The 19256-nt window shown below is 38.8% G+C and overlaps 1 protein-coding gene across 2 annotated transcripts in view; it reads left to right on the top strand.

The window, feature by feature from the left end:
• LOC133152939 (CUB and sushi domain-containing protein 1-like) overlaps window positions 1-19256 on the top strand; it is a 290934-nt gene that overhangs the window by 205878 nt on the left and 65800 nt on the right. For both annotated transcript variants that reach the window (XM_061276928.1, XM_061276927.1), the window contains exons 21-30: window positions 16-204; window positions 3833-3949; window positions 4252-4467; window positions 4649-4837; window positions 7547-7716; window positions 9339-9495; window positions 11112-11303; window positions 13832-13958; window positions 14150-14361; window positions 16293-16484. In XM_061276928.1, the coding sequence (XP_061132912.1) occupies window positions 16-204; window positions 3833-3949; window positions 4252-4467; window positions 4649-4837; window positions 7547-7716; window positions 9339-9495; window positions 11112-11303; window positions 13832-13958; window positions 14150-14361; window positions 16293-16484 (1761 nt within the window). The remainder of the gene's footprint in view (window positions 1-15; window positions 205-3832; window positions 3950-4251; window positions 4468-4648; window positions 4838-7546; window positions 7717-9338; window positions 9496-11111; window positions 11304-13831; window positions 13959-14149; window positions 14362-16292; window positions 16485-19256) is intronic.

Raw genomic sequence — 19256 nt, 5'->3', positions numbered from 1 at the left:
TTATATGAATTTCAGGTGTGAAAATGGAGTCAGACTCCTGTCTCGACCCCGGTATTCCAGTGAATGGGCGTCGCCATGGCAACGGCTTTTCCATTGGCTCCCGCGTGTCATTTACGTGCGAGCCAGGATATACTCTGAGTGATCAGGAGCCTATCATTTGCGAGCAGAATCATCAGTGGAGTCACTCGCTTCCCAGCTGCGACGGTGAGAATGTGTCAATGGTTTTAGCTCCCTTGAGACTTGCCAATTTTTCTCAAGTCAATAACTGATGTGATTTTTGGTTGGGTTCATTTTCACAATTGCGCTCACAAGTGCAGGCCGGATGTCGTTTGCCTAAAAGCATGGCTGCTAAAAGTCAGATTTAATGATTTTTGGAGAATAACAACAAACTCACCTTGATTTGATTACAGTCCATTACAAATGACTTGGGTTAGTATGCGAGCAATTTGTAAGATGCTGAACATTTAATTTCATGATAATAAGTGAATAAAAGAATGGTTATCTAACACCACTTGATCATAGTAGGATAATAGTATGTTTGGTTGGCAATGGTTGCATTTTTAGAGTGGCGCCTCTTGCAGCTGCCAGCTGTGTAATAAGTCTCACAATATTCAACATATCTGCATCATCACTCGCCTACTACCTGAGTGTTTTATGGCCCACTTGTTTTTTCAATAACTGATTTGGATAGGCCTGAGTAACAGTCCTTGTGAATGTGAAGCCAATTAATGGCTTAGATTTGTGGTGAAGGGGTGGGGAATCACTGTAATGTTTGAACAAGTCTTGGCCTCCTAGTTTTCAAAAGCAAGCGAATAAAAACATTTTTGCCATTTTTGCTCCCCCATTTCAATTAAGCAAAGCCCTACCATACAAATGAATTTCCCCAAGTTGGATATTGAAAGAAATTACTCAGGTCAAGAGGCACCACTGGCTTGCCACTGGTAGGCAATTTGGTTCAGCCGTATTACTTTCTTCTTCATTTTGAGACACAAATACACCTTGAGGCATGCTTGATGATTTTTAAACAATGTTGCAATATAATATTAACGATTGCAACACTTGGCATGAATGTGTCATCACTTATAAGGTCAACAATTTGGCCTGATCTATTTTTTTTGCATTGTTTCTCTGCTTTAAATTTAAGCTCAATCCCCCCCAAAATAATGAATGAATGAATGAATGAACCAACGAACGAACCAACCAACGAACAAATGGATGAATGGATGAATGAACGAACGAACGAACGAACGAACGAACGAACGAATGAATGAATGAATGTCTAGTCAGGATAGCCCATTTTTAATTAACAAGCTCAGTTTGTTTTTTAATCACGAAATTAAAAAAATCATTTTGCGTTTTCCATTTCATCCATATACCTTGGAGAAATGATGAAATAACTAATACCTTGAAAAACGGTCACTTTTAATCATGAATATGAACACGCCCCTCCCATCCCGATTCAGGAAGTAATTTTATTAAAGCGACTGAGTTGTAAAATATATACAAATATTTTTCTCTGGACAGAGGGAATTCCTAAAAAAAAAAAAAAGATAAATGTAACAGATTTCAAGAGCATTGCATGTTCACCTTTTGCCAAACTTGCCTTTCCTGAAAAAAAATGCACGCAAGTGACATATGAATGTCAAGGGCCCCATGACTTGATCTCCTAAATGTCAAGGTCACAGCATGCTTCACTCCACTCCTCTCCACTCCATTGCATAAACAACGTTGCCGAGCATGCCTCCAAGGATTTTGTCCTTGGGGTGAACTTTTCCTCTCAGGATGTTGCCATGTTTGAAGTGCATCGCTATATTATGTTCAGAAAAAAATCCTTCAGACTTTATCCGTCAAACCAGCCACATGAGGGACCACCACATTCCACCTCCTGTTTAAATCCACGGGGGTATACAAGTAGTTGCCCTTCTCGTCCTGACGGGTTTAAGGCCCTCTTAGAATACCCACACGTAGTTAGAAGTGCCTTGATGTGTGTCTGTGCCTTCTGTCTCCTTTCCTCTGTGGTTGTTTTTTTTTCCCTACTCTTTTTTTGAGGGTTCAGACAACCCATTGCTTGTTTTTTAGTTGGTGATAGGAGCCAAACAGTACACTGGTCTGTGTAGTTCAATTTTCTGTGAACTTCAATATTAAGGGTCTTTACACATGCTAAATGAGAATGTCTTGTGTGTGTGCGTGCATGTGTGTGTGTGTGTATGTGTGTGTGTGTGTGTGTGTGCGTGCATGTTTGTGTGCGTGTATGTGTGTGTGGGCATGTGTGTGTGTGTGTGTGTGTGTGTGTGCGTGTGCGTGCGTGTAAGGGAATCAGCTGGGCCAAATGAGTGCTTAGAATGAAATAATTGAATGATCAGCTGAAGTGGGCTGGCACTGGATCAGCTGAGATTGCAAGTTTGTCAGCGTTGCGCCCTGCTTGAACCAACACCATGCTCCATTAACTGTAATAGAGACACCTCAGTATATTATTATTGCATTTTATAGGTGTTTTTTTCTGAGTGCTTCTTCATTTGGCTAAGGTGCTATGATACAACAGAATGTCACAACTAGGCAGCCAAGCATTGGTGAATAAATTGCAAAGCCTACTGAGAAATAGATTGGAAAGAAGGAAATGAAATTTGTCTCCTTTAGCTATATTGCAAGCAGTGCTTGCAAATTACAAAATAATCCAATTTCTTGATACCAGACACTTTATTAGGTACACATGCATAATTTAACCAGATCCAATGCAAAAGCCAGCATTGGGCAAGCTACTTGTAAAATGTTGCTAATGTAGCCAAGCCAGAAGTTATTCTATAATAAATGCAGTGTAACTGCACAAAGGTTACCCACGGAATAAATCCAGCATGCTAAAATACAATGAAATAATTTCAAAAAGCTCATGTACATCAACACTACTTGATTTGGCTGGAGTTGTTGCTTTATATTGAGGTGTACTGTTTCTAATACTTTGGTTATCGTATTTGACTGTGCACAAGTGGCAGAGATTGAGTCTAGTACGTGACATACAGCCTAATAAAATGTATGCGCAAAGGAAAAACCATCAAAGTGTGTTATCTGAATATTATCTTTGAATAAGAAAATACAGATGCAATGACATGCTATTTCCTTCCATTGTTTCAGGAAAAAACAAGCATCATTTTATTATTCACCTTGCCTTGCCGCTCATTTCTCCTCACATATACATCAACAATCCGTCGCCTTTCTCTGATATAATTCGAAAACCCTTAAGTATGCACTTTTACACTCAACAGATAACGTCTGCGCACAAATGTTTCTTTCAACAAGGGTCGTTTAGTCAGAGGATGTCCTAGTTTGAGGTGAATCCTGACAGGAGAGTGACAAACATGACGGCGGGTGATAAGGGCTTGTCAGAAAAAGAGCGGAAAATAGATCTGACTCATCATTGCAACTCAGCTGATAGACTATATTGAAATATGACAAGGGGGGAGATAGTGGCAAAGCAGTAGATAAATAAAAGGAAGATGAGGGTAATCACTTAACGCACAGCTTTTTACACATAGACAAGATAATGGCTTTGAGGTGTTCTGTTTTATTAAAATCAGTAAAATAAAATAATGATTTACCACACACATCATCTGCAATTCATTGAAGAGATCGATGTGATTTTCTCATATTTTCCAACACACACAGTAAACAACTTGGCAAACTGAGTGATAAATGCAGTTTGATTGAGTTTGATATCATCTCCAATGTGTTTGTATCTTGGATCATCATTAAATTTCAATGGGAAATGAGAGACAGGGAGTCCATCTGGAAAAAATACACTCGTCAACCTTTGAACATCTTTTCTCTTCCTCCATAGCTCTGTGCGGAGGCTACGTGTTTGGGAAAATGGGCACGATTCTTTCGCCGGGATTTCCGGACTTCTACCCCAATTCGCTGAACTGCACCTGGACCATAGAGGTGTCTCATGGTAAAGGTAAGACATCAAATAGTACACGATGCTAATTTTTCCTACCTCTTTCGGACTAAATTTAACCCTATTATAAGACTAGAATCTGTTTCACATATTGCATAGTTATGGACTCTCTTGTGCAGTTTGCGTAAATTTGCGTTCTGATTAGGTGAATGCATTCTCGATTTAGCTTCTCCACAATGTGTGTATATGCCTCTGGTGTGTACCTATCCACTAAAATTGACTTTGTGTCTTGGTCTGTCCATTTGTCATCCAATCATCCATTCAACTTGGTCAATCACTCCATTCAAACATTGTTTTCCTAGGAGTCCACCTTGTCTTCCATACTTTCCATTTGGAGGAGAACCATGACTACCTCTCCATCACAGAGAACGACAATTTTCTGGTTCCGGTAGCTCGACTGACTGGCTCCGTGCTGCCCCCTAGTGTCAAAGCAGGGCTTTTTGGAAATTTTAGCGCTCAGCTTCGATTCATATCGGATTTCTCCATGAGTTATGAGGGCTTTAATATCACATTCTCAGGTAAGACAACAACTTTTCAGATTCTTGATTGTGTGAATTTATATGCATAATCTCTGGTCTTGTTAATCCTAAATATGATCCAGAGAGCACGCTGGGAAAGAATTTTCCCCAGTCATGTACATTTGCCTTTTAGGACTAAGTGTTTTTGTAATCATTTGCCTGATGTCTTTCAAATTTGTAGAATATGACTTGGAGCCTTGTGAGGACCCTGGAGTTCCAGCTTTCAGCAGGCGTACAGGATTCCGATTTCAAGTTGGCGACTCTCTTGCCTTTTCTTGTTTCCACGGTTACCGACTCGAGGGAGACAGCAAGATTACCTGTCTTGGTGGAGGCAGGCGAGTGTGGAGCAATACACTGCCCAGATGTATAGGTGAGACATAAGAATATCCAAGCCAAATTTTGGCAAGTCGAGACCATCATTACGCAGGTTTTCTAAAAAACATTCTGTTTCAGTTGGATCTATTAGCCAACAAATTTTATGTAGCATATTTTTAAATGTCACTTTGAAAGAATTGTGATAAATTGGTAGCTTCCAAAGCTAATTTCTTCCCTGTGTGACTTGCATACATTACATAGCGTGCATGTATTTATTTATTTCTTTATCTATTATCTATCTATCTATCTATCTATCTATCTATCTATCTATCTATCTATCTATCTATCTATCTATCTATCTATCTATCTATCTATCTATCTATCTATCTATCTATCTATCTATCTATCTATCTATCTATCTATCTATCTATCTATCTATCTATCTATCTATCTATCTATCTATCTATCTATCTATCTATCTATCTATCTATCTATCTCTCTATCTCTCTATCTCTCTATCTCTCTATCTCTCTATCTCTCTATCTCTCTATCTCTCTATCTCTCTATCTCTCTCTATCTCTCTATCTCTCTATCTATCTAATCTAATCTATCAGTTTTCTGCTTGGATGTTGAAGGTAGTTATAGTGCTAGTTGTATATGTCCTGATCTTCAAAGTATAGTCACAGGGGCCTATTTTTGTGTCCAGCACAAGTCTTGCACAAAGTGTGGTCTAACTGTGGTTATGAGTGCAGCTTTCCTTTTAGGGACATTTTCATAGATGGCTGCTAATAGAAATATTTAATGTTGCTGTGGAGATAATCTGTGTAAATTTGACATCCAAAGAGGAATTTGACTTTTTTTTTTTTTTTTTTTTTTTTGATGAGTAAAAGGTATTGGAATGTGACTGACAGTTCATTTCTGTGCTATAACTTCAATTATACAAACAATACTTTTTTGTTCATTTTAATGTTTCATTTGGGCATTTAACGTTAGAAGTCTAACAAACAAAGGATGCAATCAGTTCTCTGTGATTGAAAAACAAGTGATAATGATGCTGTGAAAGAACTTGTAAAATTAATTCCATTAATAAATGCCATTCCACAAATGTTGCCCAGAGCATATAGTAGTACGTACTATTCAACTATTTGGAATTCCAAACAAGAAAGACCCGACTTCCTATATTAAGTTACAAATGTTGACTTGGTAGGCTCAGAAAAATAGCATCAGCTGAATCAAACCCAACCAGCAAAGGTATTTAAAAAGTTGGGATTCAAGTTTTTTTTTCTGTTAAGACTGTCAAAGCAAGAACAAAAAAATGCATCAGAAATGTCAACGATAAATGGTAGTTGTCTCTGGCTGTGTGCTCGGCTCGGTCTCGTTGCAGTCCGAGGTTGTTGAAAGGAAAGGATCCTGTGCGATTTTTGCTATAAGAGCAAGTCCAAAGATGACCCTCAAAAATTCTGAGACTGGACTGAATAATATTTACTTTTACTGAACTGATTCATAAAAAAAGGGATTACTCTGCTCAAAATCCAACCCACCCAACCCTCCTAAAAGCATCCTGTGGTCAAAAGCTTGAAAAATACAGTACAAAAAAAATGCCAATATGGAAAGGTTTGGTCATGTCGGTGGGTCACCATTTTAATGGCATTATGCGAGCAAGAAATGAAATAACAGTTTTAAGTGACAGGGGATACAAGCCGTATTTGTATATATATTTAGTTTTGGTCTTGTAAATATGAGATGAGACATTTGATGTCAAACCCAAATGTTTTCACTTTACAGCAAATATAAAGGAATTGGCCTCACTGTTTTAATACTTTAGTGAGGGGAGCCAGGGGACTTGACTGGGTTCAACCACTTTGTAAATGTCCCTCAATGTTTGCAACAGACACTCCGTGGGGAGATCATTAGCACATTATGAAAGCCAAGTCACTTCCGCTTTCCGTATTCTAATTTATCCATGCATATTTTTAAACAGCTTCTTGTTTACCTTGTTTTTCCACATCAATCCTTTCGTCTGTCATTCCTCGCTCGGTGTGCTTTTTTTACTTAGCAATTGATGGTAGTACTAGTAATGATAAAATCATAATTTAAGACTTTCTATCTAAATTTTGCGTTCTGATGTTCACACGTGCCATCCTTTCTGTTCAAATGCTAAACAACAGTGTTCTCGTCTAATAAAAGCGTACTTGCACTTTATGCAAAATAAATGGACGTGTTATATAAAGCAATTTTCTCTACAATTCTCAGGCACATTAGGTACACACGTGTAGGATAAGCTCCAATCTGCCTTCACAAAGAAAATAGAGTTCACGTCTGTGGGAGATGTAATGACTCTAAATAGAATGTTTGTTATTGCCGCTGTGTAGGATTATGTTCAAGCTGAATAAAATAAACAAAAAAATAGACATATTATTCTATACTCTCTGACAATGTCAATTAAATAATACTGGAATAACAACATAACAGTACAGGTATAGTATTGGAGGCCATGTTGTATTGGACTGTGTATGTGTAGATGCTTTTGTTTCATCTAGACTTTTAATTTTGCTTTGCTTTAATATCGCACTTTTTAAAATATATTATTACCATGTGTTGATGTTATTAAGGTGTTTTTCCCTCGCTCCCCTTGTCATGGTCTTTCACACAACACACAGAAAGCCAAACGAGATATGTGAATGCTCAGGGATAATACGCTGAAATTGCACTGATTGTCATCCATGGTGTGTCTGCCCTCCCTCCCTTTCTTTTGTTGCTATAGCTGAGTGTGGAGCCACCTCTCTGGGACCAGAAGGTGTTCTTGTCTCACCGAACTTCCCTTCCAACTATGACAACAATCACGAATGCATCTATCGCATCACCACTGACAGGGGAAAAGGAATTAGGCTGAAAGCTGAGAGTTTCTCTCTGCAAGATGGAGACTATCTCAGGGTATTTGTGCAACACACACAAACACACATTTGGACAACAATATTATGATAGACATATTTCATGTATTCAAATTTTATATTGTATTCATCGAAAAAAAAGGGATTCTAGCAACATCACATTTTTTATTTTGCAAATTATTCATGAGACAATCCACCAATGTTGCCAATGTTTTTTTAGCACGTCATTTTTAGCAAACTATAATCACAATAATGAAGTATAGGATTGACTGAAAAATATACGATTTGATGGACTCTTGCCAATTCGTAGCTTGGCAAAATCGGTGAGGTTTGCACTCTTGTTTTATATGTTAACATGCTTGTACAAAAAGCACAAATACCCCTGCAGGGGTGTATTAGCCATGTTTCTATTATCAGTGATTGTCCTCCTACCCCAATAGCAACAAAAGCTGAATGAATGAATGGATGGGAAACAACGGCGCTGAAGGATTGATTCTTTCTTTGTTGACCCTCAGCTCATCACATTAGCTTCAGTTACTGCAGAGCTGGAGGGTTAGCTCCTTTATGCACATGTCCCAGCGAGAATACTCCCATTGCCACATGGAGCCATTTAGTTGTCCATTTATATTTCAATAAAAACTGGTCAATCAGGAAATGGTCTAGAACTAGTATATTCATTTACTAATTTTTACAATTACTACTCGTCTCACTATTTCTTGTCAGAAAAGGCCAAATTATCTCAAGGTGAACATTTCTCTCTTCTATCACATGTGAAGAGCAGCCATATGAGTTATTTTAATAGCCATGACATTCTCTGACTAACACCATCTAAAACTGCTTCAATTTACAACTTTTCCTAGCAGTATTGGGCCTAAGGCCATGGTTACGCCAATGTGTGCTTCGTGTATTATCACTATTAGGCCCCAAGCATAGACTGAGCCCATCTGTGGTTAGATTGTATTAACAGGGTTCTGCCTGACTTTTAAAGAGGCTTAACGTGACTGTAAATTAAATTGGAAATGTTCCCAGTGGAATAAGAATTACAAAAAGGAGAAATCCTGTTATAGGGAGGTGACACCAGGATGATGTATCATAAACATAATTCAAATAGCTCGGATGAAAGCCAAAAAGCCGCCGATGCTAATGTTATTTTTTATACATCTTAGATTTACAGGAATTCAATTGAAGTCAGCTATTTGAGCCTTTGATGCTAAATGAGGTTTGAGTAGAAATATGCTTCTGTTTGCAAGCTGTTTAATTAAATCAATCACTCCCCTGATTTATTAGTTACCTTAATTTTTATACATGTATGTATATATATATACATATATACATATATATATATAGTTTAATTTTCTCAAACTATAGTTTACATTCAGAAGTAGTTTGTCTGATGAAGCCACACCTATTCCAGTCATCAATATGTTAATACTAATTTAAAAGAATTATTGAGGATAGTCCATCATACAAATACTTACACTGCAATGTGTCATGTTTTAAGTGAGAGAAGCACTCTAGCCATTGTTCTCAAATGAGATTTTAATTAATGGTTGCTTATGTCAACTTAATCACATAATCAGACTCCAAACTATTTTGATATCTGAAGTTCAGAAACCAAAAGTTATACACTTTGTCCCCCTAATCATCATGTTTTATGATTGGCAGGTGTATGATGGTGAGAACAGTTCATCTCGTCTTCTTGGCAACTTCACCCGGAAGGTCATGATGGGCCATATTATCAATAGTACCTCCAATCACTTGTGGCTGGAGTTCAACAGCAACGCCTCTGGAACAACTCAGGGCTTTCATCTCGCGTACACAAGTGAGTTTGGTCACTTTAATGTGCTTTATAAACAGCCCTCGAGATCTGACTATTGTCTTTTCAAGAAACATTTCCTGGCGTGAACTATCCTTGGCATAAAAGAGCTCTCACAATACCTACAATTAAGAATTAATAATGTGCATGAACAATAAAAGATTCTCTAAAAGCCTTGGTGTTCATTAGTCCATGTTGAGACAGATCGTGTATAAAGGGAGAAAATTTAACAGTAAAATGACTGGAGGAGCACAGTGCAGGATTCTTAATGTCATCTAAAGAATTGGCTTCTCTGACACAGACTTCTCTGGCACATTCCAAACTCTCTTTCCATACATCTACAATAAGTAAAATATTAAACAACAATAGAAGTCCTTACAAAGCACCATGGTGAAAGCTGCTACTGTAAAAAAAAAAAAAAAAAAGCTAAGATTTGACCTAAAAAAGTGCTTGGATGTTTCACAGTGCTACTGGCAAAGTCTTATGAGGACAGATGAACTAACTTTGTGTTGTTTGGAAGGAAGTCATTAACAATGTGAGGGGAGGGGAAAAAAGCACACACACCACCATCAACACGTCATTCCAATTTTTAAGTATGGTAGAGTGGCGTCATTGTTTGGCACCGCAGGGTTGCCTCAGGGCTGGATTCATTGCTAGTAGTAAAGGAAACATAATTTTGTCAAGATACTTTGCAGAACTATCTGCCAAATGTTCAACAGAAGAAAATGTAATGCAACTATACAATGGTCCAGCAGACTAAAGTAGAATGGGTTAAACTGAATAAAAAAGAAACACCTTCTAAAGTTGCTGAGTCATGATCCTGACTCCCACAAGTTGAGCAGCTGTGGTGGTATCACCTCAGGAGAGCAATTCAAACTAGACATCGGAAGAATATTGCTGAACTGGAACAGTTTTGAAAACCAAAGCTCCTCTTGACCCTAGTGGAGGGCTGCTATACGACTACGGGAAATATTTGGTTAAAATGTAATTGTTGCTAAAGGAGGATCAACCACTATTTAAAATCAAACATACGTTTGTCTATTTGTTGTGACTTTGATGAAGATCAACTCACATTTCATAACAAAGCTCACATTTTATGACAATTATTTATTTGAAACTAATTTGTACTCTCCCAAACATTAGGAAGTAGGGGATTAGTTCCTGGCTGAACTTGCCTGGTTAAGTTAATTCCTCTGACTGTTAGGGGGGAAAGAAATCATGGCATGTACTACAAATCCCTTGAGAATAGTATTTCACACTCAGCAAAATAGCAATTTCTTCCACTTCTGACAGGCGAAGAGTCTCACTGTCAGATTTCCAAGCAATTTCTGCTGATAGTTGAACCCAAAGTGCAGGAGTACCAGTCACAAGCTAGCAAAAAATATGTTAAAACACAGCCATGTCTTCAAAGAGTTTGAGAGATACTGCGTTTTGATACTGCTGGATGACCCCCCACCCCCATAAAAAGTATAATCATCAATGGGGGAAAGTAGTTGATCAAAGTGAGTGACAGATAGACTGACTACAGATGAGCAATTCCTCTCAAAGTACATGTTGTCGTCGTTCTTGAAAAAACTACAGTTTGTCGTTTAACCAATTTTCTTAATATTGCTGTATTCTAGGTTTTGACCTGGTACGGTGTGAAGAACCCAGTGTCCCTAGCTATGGGTTCAAGATCCAGGATGATGGACATTTTGCCAACACATTTGTCCTTTACTCCTGCAACCCTGGCTACAGTCTCCATGGAAGCAGTACACTGACCTGTCTAAGTGGGGACAGACGCGTCTGGGACAAATCACTTCCGTCCTGTATAGGTTTGTATGCCATCAAAGAAATCAGTAAAAAAATCTATGATCTAGCTAATTTTTGCAGTTGTGTACTTAGTTCAAATTTTATAATTATAGTATTTTTAATAATTATAACTAGTTTAGTTCCAAATGTGAACTGAACATTGAACCAGTTTGCACAAAAAATGAACTTTCCCAATACCGGATCAATGTCGCCATCTTTCCCATGCGAGTCAATGAGTAACTCTAAACAATAGTCGTTTGGAGTAGCTGTAGTGTCGCTCCTGGAAAGCAAACCTCTGTCCTTTCAAGCCCAAGGCAACCATGAGCCAAAAGAGACTTTTACTACTAAAGGGTACCAAAGCATCCAAGCACTGTCACAGTGAATTGGTATTTGTTCTGCTGTCAAGTGGCCGCAGGGCTGCTGCTTTTATGTAGAATGCTGCCCAGTGTGGCCAAGACCAAATATCAGGCACTGACCCAAGTCAGTGGCACGCGTCTGGTATTATTCTGTCCTTTGACCGCGTATGCCCACTATCCATACTCATGTATGGACTGCCACTTTTTTTCATCCTGATGTATACCCATGTAAATCCTACATGTCCTAGCTCCGACACAAACCTCCCTGACAGTTGGAGTGATGCCTAACACTTAGACACTACCTTCACCGCAAGAGCGCTTGGCATTCAAAACTTGGAACAACCGCCTCACCAAGCTTGCCTTGCAGAGTCCCAGTTGTTGGAAGGAAGCAGGGACACACACATGTTGTCCATCATTTCTTGCCAGATGTTTAAGCCTGAAGCAGTGCAAGCATTGGAACGCAATGCGGAAGTAACCGAGTCGGACACCAGTGCGCCCACCAGCTTTGACGAAGCTGAGACACAAAGCGCTTCTTTTTTTTCCTTTACCCCTTGAGACTGGAAAAATCAATTTTCAACATGCGTCCTACGCACCGTGCTCCCAGGGCCCAATCATTGCTTGTCATGTGATCTTAACCGGTGGATCCAAAAGTGCTGCCAAAGGATTGATCTCCGATCATTCAGATACTACATATCATACGTTTAATTCACATCTTACATTGTCCAAGATGTGTAAAAGTTAAAAACTTCAGTGTTGCTTATGCCATTGGCAGTAGAAGTCACAGCCCCGAATTCTCTAAACTAGAACATTTTTTTGTCTGCTGGAAGTGTTATTTCTGAGCAGATCAATTCATCCCCCAGGTCAAACATAATTTGATTGATATCTAGAAGCCCATTGAGAAATACAGTATCCCCTTTAGTCCAACTTGATAAAGTCAGCTTGTAAAATATTCAGTTTCACTTTAAATTGTGCATATTCAACAAACGAGAGCCTGTAAGCATTCTTACATTGTAGGGACCGTGTGGGCTCTCTGAACATTTTAATTTCGAACTCCCAAATGCCGAGCCAAACATTGTCTGTCTCAAACCAGCTTCCACATTTGAGCTCTCAGGGGCAGGACACGATTTGGTTGCTAATGGCAACGACAAGGAATAGAAGAATATACACTTGTGGGCCTAATACGTGTGTTTTTGCCGGTGTGCACTGTCCCTGTGTTTCTTCACAGTCCAACATTAATTTGCAGCTGCTTTGTTGTCGTCTTATTTCAGGTAAGCCTGCAACCAGGAGAATACTTGCTGGCAAGCCCCTGGGCTAAATACCTTTGCATCTGCCTCCTTTGTTACCCTTTTGGGCCATTTATCACTTTGCCTTTACGGTTGCCTCACTCCCTGTCTGTCTGGCTCAATAAAATGTTTGCTTTTACTATCATGCAGATGAGACCCATCTTTCCCAAACTGAGTCAAAGAGAAGTTGTCTTCACCATTCTCCTTTTGGAAATCGGTTAACTCTTGAATATGACTTAAAATTTGGAGACATTAAGCTTTTTTCTAATCACAGGAGATCTGCTGCAATGACTCTTCTAATAACATTCGGTCCTTTTCTTTCTATTACCTTGGACAACTCAGTACCAGGAAAAACACACAAACAAATTCCGGTTATCGCTTGGCATTTGAGCATTAATTTATTCATGGATACTTAGCAAGCATATATTCCAAGCAAGTCATTCACCAACCTTGAACGTGTAAAGCAGAAGCTTTGGCATTTCAAGGTTAAAGTCAAGCATGTCCATAGCATTTATTTATTTCAACTGTCATACCTCTTGTTAATTTAATGACAATTAGAGAAGAAGCATCTTATTGAGCTAAGCAGCTGAATATGGCTTTAAAAATCAGACCACTACCATTTTTGCAACTAGTAATCGGAGAGGCACAATAATTAAAATTAGCGTTAAAAGTATGAAAGCTTTGAAAGGTTTATTGTCATTATACAGGATAATATTTGTTCACAACATTCCAAACATCTTGAGGTGTTCGAATGAGATTGCATCTGCTAATTTTGTCACCAAATAAAAGGTTCTTTTTCTGACTGTTTTCTTTTATATAACAAACTGAGAGCCAAAGAGCATATGAGCTATATATCGTACAGTAAATGATGAAAACAGTGTTTGACAATGTCACTGTCTTGTGTCCTTGCAGCGGAGTGTGGAGGTCACATAACTGGAGCAGTGTCTGGACGAATTCTTTCTCCAGGATACCCTGCCCCGTACGACAACAATCTCCACTGTACCTGGACTATAGAAGCGGATACTGGCAAGACTATCAGGTAAAGTCTTGCGAATCATAAATGTAAGAATAAGTTAACCACTGTGATCATTGAATACATTATGTAACTTCCATGGATATTTTTCTCTTTTAGAATAGCTGCTGCAACAGATCCTAAATGAACAGAAATTAAGCAAAACATTCCATTTTGTTTTTATTTGTCTTAAAATGATTCCTTTATTTCTCCGTCAGCCTCCATTTCATCGTCTTTGACACTGAGATTGGCCATGACATCCTGAGAGTTTGGGATGGGCCGTCTGGATCATCGGATGGAGGCATCCTTTTAAAAGAATGGTCCGGTCCAGCTTTGCCTGAAGATATCCATTCAACCTTCAACATACTCACACTTCAATTCGATTCAGACTACTTTATCAGCAAGCAAGGATTCTCCATTCAGTTTTCCAGTAAGTTTGCTTGTCTTTTTCTATTAATGTTAAATAATTGCATCATAAATTTAGACCAAGGTCTCGCTATGTCTCCACCTGTCCTCAGGTGAACTCTCGACTCAAAACATTTAGAATGAGATTGTCTGTAGAGCTGGTTGAGGGATTTTTCTGCATGCTTTATTACTTCGTGAGGGACAAAATAAAGACAGCTTAAGTAAAAACGTGGTGAAATGGCTGCGGCAATATTTTTTATTTCTTGATCGCTCCATATTCTCATCGTCCACCATGTTAGCATGTGCCAACCCACGGGGGATGCTGTGATGACAGGCTGTCAAAATGTTCAAATCATAGCTTTTTTTCAAACGTGTGATAGCAATGACATGCCTATCTAGGAAATGTGAAGAATTGAATGGCTGCTTTGGCACTGACGGTGCCGGGATGCTGCTGCAAAGCTCAGTCGATAAGCTGCAGTGCTCCCAGCAGTGCAGTCTCTAGAATTGAAGTAAAGTGTAGTAAACTAGCGTTCAGGTGGTCTGGTTCGATACAATATTATCAGACTGATCTGTATAATACATTAAATAGCACCCAGACAAAATTGTGGCCGTGCACAGATACGTTTTCACCGAACCATAAAATCATTTGAGGGTTTGCTCTGATATCCTGGTCCATGTCTGGGGATTATGAATTTAATATTTCTCAAATGGTATGAACGTAAATTATCATTCCTCTTTGTAATATAACTATTTTGATCTTTGGATTGATTGGATCTTTGGATTGCCAAGTTTTTTTCTGCTATAGTATAAGGGCTGATGATGAGCAGCAGCAATGTCGACAAAAATCTGTACATTAAAATATATTTCAAGTAACGGTTCTTTCCGATTAATATTTATATGCAGCACCACGTGCGTCTATCCTTCTCTCAGGCACATTTGGTTTTTAAATCCTCCTCATTTTGAAAGTAAATATTGACACCAACATGCTAATCATACAATGGTTATTTGTTCCATTAGTATGTTAATTCATTTTATTCCCCTATGTTCATTTACCATTAGGTAAAGGTGATATTTAATAACATACTGAATAATAATTGCATAATTAAATCTTCCCTGTTAATGTCAGAAATGCTATCTTGATGGAATTCTATAGTTATAAATGAGTGCATTGTATTTTAGAATGATACTATTAAGATGAGTTTTTATTATAACATCTACAAACAATTATTTTTAAATTCATGGTTCATGTCAATGTATTCCCTCTGTGCATTTACTTAAAAAATAGTTGTCTCAATCTGAACACGTTTTAAGAAAAGAACTGACAAAGGCCGCAATTTTGTTGTTCATGTAAAGTGTTTATTATATACTTTCTATCAAAATACTGATATTCCAGCCCTTTTTTTGTGGTGTGGTGCATTTTAAGTTAAGGAACACTGAAAGTATGCATTAGCTGCCTGCATTATCTGCAGCGGATTATTATTATTTCCCCAAGTTGATGGATACTCTTCAACCTTACACACATCTGGTAACTGTCAAAAGTACTGCTTCTTTTGCAGAACCTCAAAAGTAGAGAAAAATAGGTTTTAAAGCAAAATAAAACATGGCACTGTGATTCAGAGTGCCAACATGTTGGATTTTTGACAACATTGCTAGAATGTTAATTTGTAGAAATTTATATGAACCCCCCCCATATCCACCACCAAAAAAAGGGCATAATCACTTGTCGCAGTTTGGAATGGCTCTGCAGCTCGCAGCGAATTCTAAACAGGGTTTATATTGCCACAAAACACTGACATGGCAGATGATAGTCTATACACAATATGCGGCCTTTCTGTTGTTGACAGTTCGGCCTTTTTGGACTCAGCTCGTAATGGACTATTGTGTGTCTCTAAATTGTGTTTTTTGTTCCCAGACATACATAATATTGTTGTGTTTGCTTTGTCTCACTTTGTCAAGCCACAACAGCGACAACCTGTAATGACCCTGGCATCCCGGTAAATGGCTCTCGATACGGAGACAGTAAGGAGCCCGGTGACAGTATGACGTTCCAGTGTGACCCTGGCTATCAACTCCAAGGACCTGACACCATCACATGTGTCCGCATGGATAACAGATTTTACTGGCAGCCGGATCCTCCAACATGTGTTGGTAGGTGTGCATTACTTTGCTAATCGTGTGGCCATATATGATTATTTATATACATATATATATATACCGTTTTTTCCCATGTATAATGCGCAAAATTTAACTTATTTATTGTCCTAAAATCTGGGGTGCGCATTATACATGGGTACAAAAAAAAATATATATATATATATATATATACATATATATATATTTTTTATCCGGATATGATACGGAGGCCGCCATTACAGATGCGCTTTCTTCTCTGCTGTTCACTTCAAACACGCTCCATACGAACACAATGCTCTCGTATCGGACGCTTGCTCGATCACCTGCTCGTTTGCTGTCACAATGTACCCTACACAAATCCGAAACATTTCTTCGCTAGCGGGTTTGCTAGCGCATGCGCAGTGATACTGACCGGCAGAATAACATCCGGTTGTTCCCAAAGATGATCTTTTTTCTGAAATAATTTTACGTTTATGGATTTAAGTAGGAGTCAAAATTTAGGTGCGTATTATACATGGGTACAGGCTTTTTTCCAGCATCAACATGCCATTTTTAGGGTGCGTATTATACATGGGGGCGCATTATACATGGAAAAAAACGGTATATATATATATATACGTGTGTATATATATATATATATATATATATATATATATATATATGTTTATCCAGACTGACAAAATATGCTCATGTTCTTGCCGTCTGAGGGCGGATTTCAGTCAGGAGGTGCGACACTCACTAGAAATAACTCATCAGCAGCTCCACCACACAACGCTGCAGATTTGTTACAGATGCTCTCTTTTATAGATCTCATCCAGTTTTATGCTCAAGTGTCCAAGGTGATGTTTGTTTACTGAAATACGGGCTGTTGAAGCTGAGAGGCTATGGGAAGATACATTTTTCATTTTCTCACACAATTAGGTAGTTTATGTGCTGCCTCTGCTCTACGTTAATCATTTTTCACCGGCCATGTGTCCTGGCACTTTGATCGCAGTTTTAAATAAATTGTTTCCCTTATTAAAAAGAATGTCAAACACAAATATTTGACTTTTACACCACTGTCAAGTCTTGCACTACACCTACATACGTTTACACTTGCTGGATCATATGTTGGCTTCTAATTAATAGGACGGGTGATTATGGCACCCTCTGTAAATCTCTGGATTAGAATATTCTTACCACCCTTTCCTTCACCTCCTGACACAAACTGAGTCTTAGCTTTCATGTCACCTTGAAGACACATCATCATGACTGTTCCGGAATTGTCTGAGTCAGACGGAATCCCGAGTTGGCTTGTAGCTTGAGTAATTATTGGATGACAGAGTCCTTGTAAGGCGGATGAATACTTCGGCACAAATGATGCCTCTTTGAAAACTCCTCCAGCAGCCGCATAAGCTGTTTTGTATTGCTGCTTCTCATCGAAACAATACTGATGATTGCTGTATGTTTCAAAAGTTAACACAATGTGCCACCCAGCTTATATGTCACTCCGGGCAAGTGTGGTGGAAGAATGTCAGGTCACAATAACCTGTTAGTAACAGTAAAGGTAACTAATGTCAATGTTTCTGATTAGCTCATTTCTAATATATATACTACCTAATCAGTCCTAAAGAGAATCTAAACATCTTCATCCTCGCCACCTTTAATTCTGCTTCATGTTGGCTCTTTAGTACACAAAGCCGTAAAGCATTATGGCTGGCCTCAACTAATAAATGCTCCCCTTCATCCTTCCAGATCCGCTTCTATCACATAACATGACACTTTGTTACACCCGCTCCAACCTGCTTGTATCCATTTCTTCACCTTCTAGCCACACTCACCATTGCTCTGAACTGTTGACCCTAACTATTTCAAGTTATCCATCCTCAATAACGCTTCTCCCTGGAGCCCCACTTACCTCCCAATCATGAACATATGTATATATTCAGTGTTGGGGTAATCTTAATTTCTCATCTTTTCTAGCAAATCCCTTTGTAAATGTTCCTCCACCTGCTCCCTCCTTTCACTGCAGATCACAACGTCATCTACAAACATCATGGTCCATAGGGATTCCAGTTTAAGCTTGACTGTCAGCCTGTCCATTACTGAAGGGGCTTAGGGTTGATGCCTGATGCAATCCTACTTCCACCTTGGACTCCTCTGTCACACCTATAGCACACGTCACCACTATTATGCTACCCTAATACATTTCTTACCGATCCTGACTTCCTCATGCAGTACCACAAATCCTCCCTGGGTAGCCTTTCATAGGCTTTCTCTCAGAATACAAAGACATATTGCTGCTCCTTCTGACCTTCACACTACTTTTCCATCAACACCCTCAAGTCAAACAATGCATTTGTGATACTTATCCTAGGCTCACTACAAAGTTTTTTTCCCTGAGTCCATTCTCTACTTCTCTTTCCCATCGTTTTATCGTGCGGCTCATCAACATTATTCCTCTATAGATCCCCCAGCTCTGCACATCACCCCATTCTTAAATATTGGCACCCGTACACATTTCCTCCATTCCCCAGCCATCTTCTCATCCTCTAGAGTTCTATTGAACAGCCTGTTGGAAAATCCACAGCCATCTCTTCGAGATGCTTCCATCCCTCCACAGGATTCAACTACCTTTCAATTTGTCATCCCCGTTAATGCCTTATAGTAAGTTTCCCTCAACTAGTACTGCAACTTCTGAGTTCATAATTGCGTTCCTTCTTTCTTCTTTCCCAAATTCATCAACTCCTCAAAGGCATCTCACTTGATTGTGGCCGGTTGGTCTGCAAACCCACAACTCAGCAATGG

The sequence above is a fragment of the Syngnathus typhle genome, linkage group LG4 (assembly GCF_033458585.1).
Source record: "Syngnathus typhle isolate RoL2023-S1 ecotype Sweden linkage group LG4, RoL_Styp_1.0, whole genome shotgun sequence".
In the NCBI taxonomy this organism is placed as follows: Eukaryota; Metazoa; Chordata; class Actinopteri; order Syngnathiformes; family Syngnathidae; genus Syngnathus; species Syngnathus typhle.
Note: the sequence above shows the minus strand (reverse complement) of the source record. Positions and strands in the feature narration are given on the sequence as shown.